A 10,528-nucleotide genomic window follows, 5' to 3' on the forward strand; every position below is an offset into this window, starting at 1 on the left:
TGGTACAACCTTGGTTCAAGCCCACTTCTACATAAAAGCTGGTCGTATGCAGCTGCATTGCCGCACTTCAGAGGGAGGTGGGTTCCTGGGATACAGCAGCCAGTAATGGATTCTTCAGTTTGTTTCATTAGGTATTCCAGCATTTGCTATATACCAACAGTTAAATTTCACTTCTAAGAGTTGTGTGGCAACATTCTGAATCTCTAAGAGAGGAAGTTTGTCCAGAAAGGTTATATTTTCAAAATCTTAAAATGTGCTTTCATAACATGTGTTAGTTGTCACCAAGTTTAGTATGTCATTTACATACAGTGTATAAAACTAAACACCACTGCTCCTCACTCAGAGAAAAGACGCATTTCTTTCAAGCTGTAGAACGATTGCCTTTAAGGATGGATCTTCTGCCCAGTTAACTCTGCTTGCAATTATGATATTCTACAAAAAGAAAAAATTTTAGGTTAAAAAACAAAAGGCCTATAAAAACAACTATTCTTATTGAAATCTCTTAAGAGATCTGTATTTAATCTTTATATTAAAACTCCCTGGAATTCACAGCAGTGTTTGAAGTGGGCAGTAGGGCAACAGGTAGAAGGAGGCGCAGTATTAGTTTAGATCTTACTGTCAATACGTAGGGAAACAAACAAACAAACAAAAACTCTATTGCAAACTATTAGTAGACATAGCATATGATACAGAAACATCTGTATGTTCCTGTCCTAAGAAATTCTTCAGATCATACGAATTTACAGAATGGTTTTACCTGGTCCCAAAGCCAGCAAGTAAGCTTTGTCTTTTCCTAGTCTATCTTTTGCTTAATAAACTAACTGGGATTTCATAAGGCATTTGTGGACAAATCTGCAAGTTGCAACTCCACTTTGCTGGGAAACTGGTGTGGGGAGGTGTGACAGTCATTCTTCTAGGACATGCATCATTTTTGTATCTCAGATGGGAAAAAGTAAATATAGATTGACAGACCATTTTGAAGTTTTAGAAATAATTATTCTGAACAACGATTTGGGGAAGTTCCATATATTCATCTTTAAAGCAATAAAATTATCTCCATATGTGGCATATTTTTCACTACCATCACTGCTTTTTTGAAAGCGCACAGTATGTCTTAATCTTGTTTAAAGTTACATTTACTATACTATGGATTTACATTTATTAGACATTATGACATAAGATTACAAGCGTGCTTCTGAAAGTTATGATTCATTACCTGGAATATATTTTGAATTAATGTAGTCATCTCCTTTTCTTTTTGTAAGTTGTTATGTATCTTTTGCAGCATTTCACTGACTTCTGTACTTGCCAGTTCCTTCTTTTTTCTCATTGTAGTATGAATTTGTAGTAGCTTGTTTTTTCCAGCTTCTTTTAGTACTATTCCATTATCAAGAAAGCAAAACATTAACAAGTAGGCCTCTTCACAGTGGAACAAAAGAAATCCTGTTTCCCACAGACATCTAAGGCACTTCCACTGCAACAATCCTAACTTCTTACCCCATCCCTTCCCTCCAGTTACCTCGGGATATCTCTTCCACTTAAAGCCAATATGTGCTGTTGCATCTCATGTCAATATATACAAACTAGTTCTATGTCTGCTGGCAAAATAAAAAGTACTGTGTGCACTGCCTGTGTTTCCATCAGATAGACACTAATTTGAACATCCGTCCTACATCTTATCTCCAGTTGGCACAATCTCTATAGTTGAAGAAGTTGAAGACCTTTTTGCTCATTTTCAAACCAAGCTCCAAAGTCATGCAAGGGACATGGACAACGTGAGTGAATATTTCTAGTTTTCTTAGAATATCAGTCTAAAAACTAAACACAGTAAAACCAAGATGCCTTTTTTTCCTTTGAAGACAGATGTTTGATTGCATTTGTTTACTACTCTCAACATGTACAGAACTTTCTACTGATGAAACAAACACAATAAAATAAGTAGTGGTTAAAACTGTTGGCAGGCTTAATCATGCCACAGTGGGAGCAAATATTTACATGTTCAAAAATATATTAACCATATTAAGTTCTGAAAAGCAAGTTAAAAAAATTTAAATTCCATTCTTGACCTAATCTAACCAGCATACTGAGCATCAAGATATACATTATTACATAAGCTCAACGTAGGGAAGTCCTCTCTCAGTCTTCAAATATTTCACAAAGGTGCCATCGCACCATCACAAACAAGCAAACAAAAACTAGGTGCCGTAGGACTCATTTAATACGAATTCACTCTGAAAACCCCTAAATGAGGTGTAATAAACTGGGGAGTGCATGCTAAATAACAAAACTAAACCACATTCCTTTTGAGTATTTTGCCTCTCTGTTCTAACACATCAGTCTCACCCACATGTAGCCAACATGCCGGCTCTCTTTTTTAAACATAATTCATACTACTCTTTAGAAGTTTCATAACTGTATTCAGAGTTTCACAGTGATTTCATACATTAATATTGCTGCAAGAAGCACTTTCTAAAACACAAACTGCTCATTCAAATATAAAAGAAAGTTCATTTAACTAACACACTTACTGAGTCTTTTCCTTCTAATGTCATTCAGTTTCTCTTCCATCTCATGTGTTTGCTGCAAGAAAAAAAATATTAATTAATCCAATAATTAATCCAATCAACACTGATAGATGCTAATTTAATTCACAGAAGTAGTTAAGGACAGCTCTAGAAGCACACTTTTTGCATACTCCCTTTAAGTAAGCATTTCAAGAATATTATCACCAGTAGTAACTGTGTGCTTTGGGCCACATATTTAACTTCAAGTGACTTCTGCATTCCTGTTACTTTCAAATTAAACCCTGGCCTACAGAGGAAAGCAAGTCTGTGCAACAGCAAGAGAGGGAACAATTCACACTTACCTGCTGAGATTCAAGTATTGATTTGCTGAGCATTGTTATGTGTTTCATAGTCTCCAAGATCAGTCTAAGGAAGAAAACACTGATTTGCAGACCTTCAGACTGTTAGTATGCGCAAACAGCACAAATATTTTAACAGAAAAAATTATTTAAATTAGATATATTTAAAAACCTACTCTAACACCAAAATTCAGCATACTTTATTTTCTACTTTTGCAAAACTATGCCTTTTCTTCGGCAGATTGAGCAGACTGCATATAGCTTTAGAGGCTAAATATTATCTTTATTTTCACCTCAATGTTTCAGTTAAGTTTATCTAACACTGCCAGGCTCTACATTTTCACTGTGCACCAAAGTAGCCAAGACACTCCAGAAAGTAATTTGAATTTCTGAATTCCAGCCAGTGCCAGAGACATCATGGAGATAGAGTGTCTTTGGCTATGTTTCCTACAGAAATGAAATTTCTTTTATTACACTTCCAATGCATCTATTCATAATGGCTAAGGGATGAACAGGTAATTTCAAACAAGTTCAAAATCTTCAGTTCTTATTGAAAGACAGTAAGTGACTAACTAATGAAGACAACAAAACAGAGGCAAGGCCCTGTATACAGTCAACACTCAAACATCAGGATGATCAGCACAAATCTAAGGAGAAAGCCCAAAGAAGGCAAATACTCATTTAACATCAAAGATATGTTATTGTGTCCCAACTTAAATATTAAAGCATGAAGGAGAAAAGGAAAAGCAATTGCATTCCACAGCAGCTGAGCTAGTGTACAAACACCTGTGGTGAGCTTCTGGAGTTGATCTGGCTTGGGTGAAAAAATCTTCTTCTCTGTACTCAAAGATTGGTTAGTTCAAAGCCTAAATTAAAACCACTCCAGATATAAGGCGTTTGATCATAGTGATTCCAAACAGAAGGTGTATATCATGTGTATTATCCAGTCAAAATTAGAAGAAGAAAGCTTATTTTTAAATGACGCAATGAAGGAATGCCAAAATGTGTTTCATTCAAATGTGTCAATTCCTTTCCTTTCTTTTTGGCCATCCTTTCCCCCAGAACACCTTACCTTGAGTCTTCATCATTTTGTTTCACTTTGTTTCTCAGGGCATCTGTAAGCTGCATCCTGCATAGCAAAGGGAAAAGAGCTGATGAGAATTGATAAGAAACTAAGAAAATAGAATTTAGATAAATATTGAAAAAGAGATTGCAAGTGTTCAATTTTTGCCCGTTTTCATGTTGAAAATTATATATAAAAATATCCCTCAATTTTAAATATCACACTGCTTAAATATATATATTTTTAACTCTCAGGATTAAAAGAACATATTAGTGATTCTTTGTAAGAGTGACAGTGCATTTCTCACTTGTCAAACTTACCATAGATGTCAATAATCCCAAGGACTGCAGAAGGGAATTTGGACAAAAGTGGGAATTGAAATGGGTAGTTCTATAACACAGAAGATACACAGCACCTACAGTCTCTACCTTTTCATGAATATTTGTAAAACACAACCAACCGCTATGTGTAGTGATGTATATGGTCAGCCTTTCACAATTTTTCAGGATCTTTGGGGTTTGTGCATTTTAACTTGTATCTTTTGCTGTTCTGTATGGTATCTCCATCTTCACTCTTACTGGCTCAATGGTACTAATCAAGACTTTCAGGTTTGTAACACACAGTGTACCATTTTGAAATCCCACTTTAATCTGACTTATGTTTACAGCCATGCTGCAAACTTATGCAAACAAACAAACAAACAGAAAAAACACAAGATAAACAGGAAAAAAATACATGCCTCTGCAACACCAATGTCTTGTTTTTGAAAGAGACTTTTACTTTCTCCATCTCTCTTTCCAAACTTGTTGTGGCACTGAAATGAAAACAACAGTGTGAAAAGAACAAGGAAATTTTAAAAGCATTCTCACTCTTGAAGGTTATGACTTGCTTTCTCCATGCCAGAAATAAGAGTTTTGCCTGTAACTTATGAATTATTTGATTCAGGAGTACTTCGGCATATGGATTATGTTATTTAATTCTAGCTGTTATACAGAAGGATTGCAGATTTAAAAACCATATCAGATACAGGACTATATCAGGGGACTGTATAAAATATTTCCTCCCATGTTATCCTTTCACTTCTTCTATTTTCATTATATTCTTGCAAATTATTGATAGTTCATCCAGAGTTTTCATTGAAAAGGAGGAGCAAAAAAAGAGAACATCCAGATCAGTTCCCAACTCCCTTTACTTTAAACTGTGTCCAAATTTGAGATCATCAGTTGACTTACCTCTTGATCATCTTTTCATCTGTGACATAGCCAGGAAAACTTTCTTCAGCTGCAAAGCAAGCACATTACTGAAATAGAGTAACAGGAAATTTTTAAAAACGGTTTACATAATATAAAGGGTACGCACTTGGATGGCTACACTAATAAGGTAATTTCTTATCCCTGGCTCCACACCTCACTGTCTCTTTTGCCATTAGTGTGGCTGCACTGCCAGTCAGCTGTATCGGAGAAACATATTCCTATTTAGTGCTTTTTGGACAACCCAGAGTGGGTTCACAGCCCTGCCCTGCATGTAACCAGTTGTTTCAGTGGAGAAGACATACCGAAAACAGAGCAGGAACAAGAAGAAATAAGTTTAATTGGCATCGCTATCTAGCACTTTGTGCTGAAAAGCTGAAACCCCAGCCGATCAGATTCCTGAAAGCTATTACTACGTGTACTACTACTAAGTTTTGTCAGAGTGTTAGAGAGGTCTAAATCAAAAAAATGAGGCGAGAAGGGAGAGGAGGTGTGCAATACTTTATGCAACAGCTTGTCAAGGGTTGAGATGTGTCTTTACAGGCATGTCACGAGAATGCAGTCAGATACTCAGGCTATAAAATATTACTGCTGCAACAAGGGCTTTTGACAAATCAGGACTCAAGGGCCGTGAGTGACACCGCGGCAGGGGGTCGGGAAGGGGATGTCCTACCCGCCTGGGCCGCAGTGCTGTATTCCATGAGTTGCTGCTTCATCTGCTCCCGCAGGCTGCGAAGGGAGAAAGGCCGCAACGGTCAGGCCTGAGCGCCGGTCCGCACCCGCCCGCGCAGCCCTCCGCCCCCGCCGCGCCTACCGGAGCAGCATCAGCACGTCCAGCCTGGCCGTGGGCTCGGGCTCGGGCTCGGGCTCGGGCTCGGCCCCGGCCCCGGCCCCGGCCCCCGGCCTGGCCTCCTCCGCCGCCGTCGCCGCCGCGCCCAGCTCCATGTCGGATCCTTCAAACGACCCGCGCGCCCATCGGCAAGCTCGGCCAGCGCCTGCTTGGCTTGGCAGGGCGGGGCTCCCGCGCCGCCGCCAATCGCGGGCCTTCTTCTCTGCATCGGTGGCTCGGCACTCGGCCGCCAGGCTGCACCGGCTGTTACCGGTCGTTGGCGGCGGAGCGCGGTTGGGGAGGCGCGGGAGCCGCTGGGCCTGGCGCCCGGCGTGCGGGGAGCGGGAGCCGCGGGGCCTGGCGCCCGGCGTGCGGGGAAGCGGGAGCCGCTGGGCCTGGCGCCCGGCGTGCGGGGAGCGGGAGCCGCTGGGCCTGGCGCCCGGCGTGCGGGGAGCGGGAGCCGCTGGGCCTCACACGGCCTGCAGGAGTCGTGTCCTCACCCGCTCTGCGGGCCTGGATGCCTTCTTGCCCTTGAGCTTGGCCCCAGAACCCCGAGCTACCCTACCCGCGGACTATTACTCGGAGCTGCCGCCCGGCCCACCCAGGAGACACCACAGCCCGGCCTCACTGCAGCTATTTTCAGACAGAAGTGCAAGAGGAAGCTGCAGCAAATTGGTATTTTAGCTAAGTAGCAACACCCCATTAAAGGTGTGCTGCAGCAATGACAGCACTTCCAGGAGAGCCATCCCAAGGGCTCAGCACGGGCCAGGAGCTGCCAGAGGGAAAGGAGCAGCCCAAAGCACTGAAGTACAACAGCATAAGTTAAAAAGCAATAAAATGCTTTATTTAAAGCTTTAAGCACGCAAATAAGATAAACTATGTACACAGTGGCACATGGTGCCCAAGTTACAACGCTTTGGCTAGAGGCTTGGCTAGGTTGTGTATGACCGTGGAGTTGAGCTGTGCAATAGTGCTTATCTTGCCACTTTTGGTGCTGGAATATTTATTCTTGATCGTCTGCAAAGAGAGAGTTGGATTAAACTTAGCCTGCTCAGTAACATTGCACTCTCCTGGCACCCTCCAGGTACTAGCCAGGCCAATGAATCCAGAACAGGTCTGGGATTCAGTAAATTACTGTCATCTTAATACTGCTCTGACAAGAAAGAGACCTCTCAGCTGAAGCCAGAAGGTCTGGTACAAGCATCAGCAACGCAAGTCACAACCACATATGGACACTTATCCAGGTGCCTGCCTCAACTTTACCAGGCGGAAGTTATTTACCATGTGCTTGGTGAGGCCCCGATTCACCAGGATTATGTTCTTTGCCATATGTTGCATGACTGGAAGAAGATCGTTCTCAGTGTAAGCCATGTAGTGTTGTAGAGTTGGTGTCTGAAAGAAAGCGCCATCATTAGGTGGTGCTGCTAGAGCAATTGGAGCTTGTTAGATGACAAGACTCCACGGGGCTTAGACAGCTGCAGGCTTCCTGACAGGAAACAGGTATTGCCCTGATTCCTCTCTGAAGTGGTGTCTGACAAGCACAACTTACCCACTCGCCTCCATCAAGAACTTTCAGAGCCAAACAGGAAGCAGCAGCCGCAGTTTTAGAAGGAGGGAAATGAACCATTTCATAGTCCACTATGGACAACTCCATCAAGTACTTGGCCAGTGTGTGCTGTTCCCAGTCCACCTGCAATAAATCCAAGTTGAGTGTTGTCCCCCAGGCAAAATCATTGTGTCAAGCATAACTTGGCTCAGCTGCCTCCGTTTCATCTGGCAAAAAAAACACACCCTTAGCAAATATTTTTCAAAGTGGAAATTGAAATGGCTTTAATCACTGAGCCATTTTGATTAGTGTAAAGCTGCTCATAGCTTAGGACTGTTCCTTTCAGCAGCAGCCTGACAATCCTGTGCATGTACCAGGCAGGTGTTTTAGCTCTGGCTTGGCTGGGCTAGGCCCAAGTGAGAGAGAGCAGAAAAGCAAGGCCCCACTTTACACGGGCTCATATTTCAGACTAGGTCCCTAGGGCCTAGGACTCAGGTCTCAAGTTGTTCTAATACTTGGCCCAAAGATTTAAGGAGTCACAGCGGGTAAACATTCCATCCTTGTGATAACAGCGACAGTGACACTGCTGCTCTCAGCATTACCTCTGCAATTTTTGAAGCCCTCCTCAGGAAGTGGAGGGGCAGGGGGCGACCCAGACTGAAGTCCAGGGCTTCCAGGATCTTCATCTCCGTCTGGCGGATCTGGGACTTGGTGTAAGTGTGGTCTGTTACGAAGGCAAAATCCTCAATTTCGGGGGGATATGTTTCTTCATACTTGCTGGCAATGAACATAGCTGTGACACCAACCAGCTGCAATGTCTTCTTGGACACAGCGTTGTCCTGCAGCACAGGAGAGCAGAGTTGTGTGAGAATGAGAGACTTGGGTCACACAAAGTTTTCCAAAGTGGCCAGCACAAGTTTCCTACTATGCACTGGCACAGTTGGAGTAACTGTACAGCATTTTGTTACCTCTGCTGGGTTACAGACAGGCTATTGAGACAAAAGTCAGGGAGAGAAAGAGCTTTGCTAAGTTAAGTCACTGTTGAGACAGGTAAGCAGTGTGTGCAGTTCAAGACAAAGCTCTTTGCTGGGGCTTTTTGTTGGGATTATCAAATCCAGCTGTGTGTGATGTTACTGGTGCTCACTGTGCTCTAGTTTAGAGGGAGAAACACCAATGGGAAATACTTACCTGCAAGAAGCGATCAATGATGGCAACTGTCATGTACATTGTCTCCTGCAGCAGCCTGAACTTCATCTGCACTTGCACAAGCCAGTCTATCAGTATGGCTCGCATATTCCCTGTAATTTCCTGGCCTGCCAGGTACTTGGGTCTGATAGCTTGTTTTTCCTGTGTGGAAGAAATGGGGTTAACAGGAGAGCCAGACAGAGGCTGGGCATTGCAGAGATCTGCAGTGTTCCATCCCAAGGCAAGGCTTATCCAGGCGCTTAGAATAAACATACCACGTGGGGCTGGGACAGTGTGAGGTTTCTTAGTTCATTGGATAGTGGCTACTGCAGGGACCATGATGACCACTGCTATGAGGTTGGTCAGTTATTTGGGGATTTGAAGCTAAGGAGCTGCTTGTTTGTGCTTGCTAAAGACCCCCTGTTTATCTTGCTAAAGATAAAGAGAGGGTGACCTCTGTGGTGAGGGACCCTGCCACAAACCTCAAGGTCCCGCAGGTAGCTGTAGATGTCCTTCACGTAGTCGCTGCAGAGGTTGGGGTCGCCGCCGTCCTTGCCGTCCACGTCAGGCACGTGGAGCAGCACATCGGAGAAGGCCTGGCACAGCGCCTCCTCCGCGGGCGCGCACCCCGACGTCTCCATGGGCGTCGGCGAGGGCGCCTCGCGCTGCGGGGAGGCGCGCGGTGAGCGCGGGGGCCGCGGGGGGGCGGCCTGGGGCCGGGGCTGGGGCCGCGCGGCGGTACCTGCGCAGGCTGCGGCTCCGACGGCTGCTGCGGCTTCGGCGGCTCTTCCCTGGCGGCCGCCCTGAGCGCCCGGCGCGGCGCCGCCTTCTCGGCGATGGCCGGCGGCTTCTTGGCGGGGGCGCGCTGCTGCGGCTCGGCCGCCACGCGGTTGCCAATGTCGCCCAGGGCGGTGCGGGCCCGCGGTGGCGCCTTGGCACCCGCGGCGGCCCCGCGCTTGGCGGCAGGAGCGCTGCTCTTGGCCGCGGCCTCGGCCAGCGTCCGCGTGTGCTGCGGGGAGAGGGCGCTCAGCGGGGCCGACACCCCCGCGCCCTAGCGGAAAGCGGGGCAGGGGGGCCCGGGTGCTTGCACCGGACCGGGGGGTTGCGCTGCTGCACGCGGGAGGACTGCGCGCCCGCACCCTCCAGGGAAGGGGCAGCGGCCGCGTCGTGTCCGCGGGGACCGGGAGCGCGACCGCGGGGGCTGCGCGGCTGCACCCCCTTCTAACTTCCTCCTCCCCCGAGGAAAAAGGAAAGAGGGGCCCGAGCGGGAGGGCTGCGCGTCTCCCGCTCCCACGGGGAAGGGGGAGCTGCAGAAAAGCAAAACCACTGCACCCCGCGGGGGAAAGATAAGGAAGAAGAGATGGGGAAGCGGCACAGCGTCCCCACTACCCCGCGAACGGGGCTCGGGCGCCGGGCTGCGCACCCCGCGAGCGCAGGGCCGCATCCTGCAGGCAGGCAGGCGAGCCCCGGGCGCTGCACCTACCCGGGTGACCCTGAGCGCCATGGTCACGACGCGGAGCCGTGCGCGGCGTGACGAGAGGGAGCGCGGAGAGCCGGCCGGGCCGCAGCGAGGGGCGCCGCGCGTTTAAATCTCGCTGCCGCCGCCGCCGCTCATTGGCCGCCCGCTGCCGCCCCATTGGCTGCCGCTCGTGCCCGCCCGATGCGTTGCCGCGGCGACCGCGGCCGTCGTTCGAAAAGGGGGCGGGGCCGCGGCGCACGTCGGGGCGGAGCCCCGCCCCCCGCCGCGCCTGGGCGCCCGCGGGCTCCCGAGTGGCACCGCGCCCGGCCGCGG

General features: G+C 47.0%; 2 protein-coding genes across 2 annotated transcripts; both read right to left on the bottom strand.

The window, feature by feature from the left end:
- Nucleotides 1–211: 211 nt before the first annotated feature.
- Nucleotides 212–6,121, bottom strand: CENPH (centromere protein H). Its single transcript, XM_088523364.1, has 9 exons — nt 5,991–6,121; nt 5,850–5,905; nt 5,159–5,207; nt 4,666–4,740; nt 3,936–3,992; nt 2,867–2,930; nt 2,529–2,580; nt 1,217–1,377; nt 212–432 (listed from the first exon to the last, which is right to left on the bottom strand). The coding sequence occupies exons 1-9, from the start codon at nt 6,119–6,121 to the stop codon at nt 340–342; spliced, it is 738 nt and encodes a 245-aa protein (XP_088379490.1). The 3' UTR covers nt 212–339.
- A 790-nt stretch (nt 6,122–6,911) lies between these two features.
- On the bottom strand, nt 6,912–10,240 carry CCNB1 (cyclin B1). The gene is made up of 8 exons (XM_088523358.1): nt 10,220–10,240; nt 9,479–9,745; nt 9,219–9,401; nt 8,740–8,898; nt 8,154–8,390; nt 7,555–7,695; nt 7,287–7,397; nt 6,912–7,022 (listed from the first exon to the last, which is right to left on the bottom strand). The coding sequence occupies exons 1-8, from the start codon at nt 10,238–10,240 to the stop codon at nt 6,912–6,914; spliced, it is 1,230 nt and encodes a 409-aa protein (XP_088379484.1).
- Between the last annotated feature and the right edge of the window lie 288 nt (nt 10,241–10,528).

The sequence above is a fragment of the Tinamus guttatus genome, unplaced genomic scaffold (assembly GCF_059628265.1).
Source record: "Tinamus guttatus ecotype Peru unplaced genomic scaffold, ASM5962826v1 Tinamus_guttatus_pri_ptg000184l, whole genome shotgun sequence".
NCBI classification, from domain to species: domain Eukaryota; kingdom Metazoa; phylum Chordata; class Aves; order Tinamiformes; family Tinamidae; genus Tinamus; species Tinamus guttatus.

Excerpts from the sequence above, each read along its gene's own strand:
- CENPH (XM_088523364.1), bottom strand. The coding sequence starts at position 6,121 with ATGGAGCTGGGCGCGGCGGCGACGGCGGCGGAGGAGGCCAGGCCGGGG. Across the intron at positions 3,993-4,665 it reads AAGACATTGGTGTTGCAGAG|GATGCAGCTTACAGATGCCC; the intron begins GCATGTATTTTT and ends TTTGCTATGCAG. Across the intron at positions 1,378-2,528 it reads CATTAGAAGGAAAAGACTCA|TACTAAAAGAAGCTGGAAAA; the intron begins GTAAGTGTGTTA and ends ATAATGGAATAG.
- CCNB1 (XM_088523358.1), bottom strand. The coding sequence starts at position 10,240 with ATGGCGCTCAGGGTCACCCGG. Across the intron at positions 8,899-9,218 it reads GCTACCTGCGGGACCTTGAG|GAAAAACAAGCTATCAGACC; the intron begins GTTTGTGGCAGG and ends TCTTCCACACAG. Across the intron at positions 8,391-8,739 it reads TCATTGATCGCTTCTTGCAG|GACAACGCTGTGTCCAAGAA; the intron begins GTAAGTATTTCC and ends CCTGTGCTGCAG.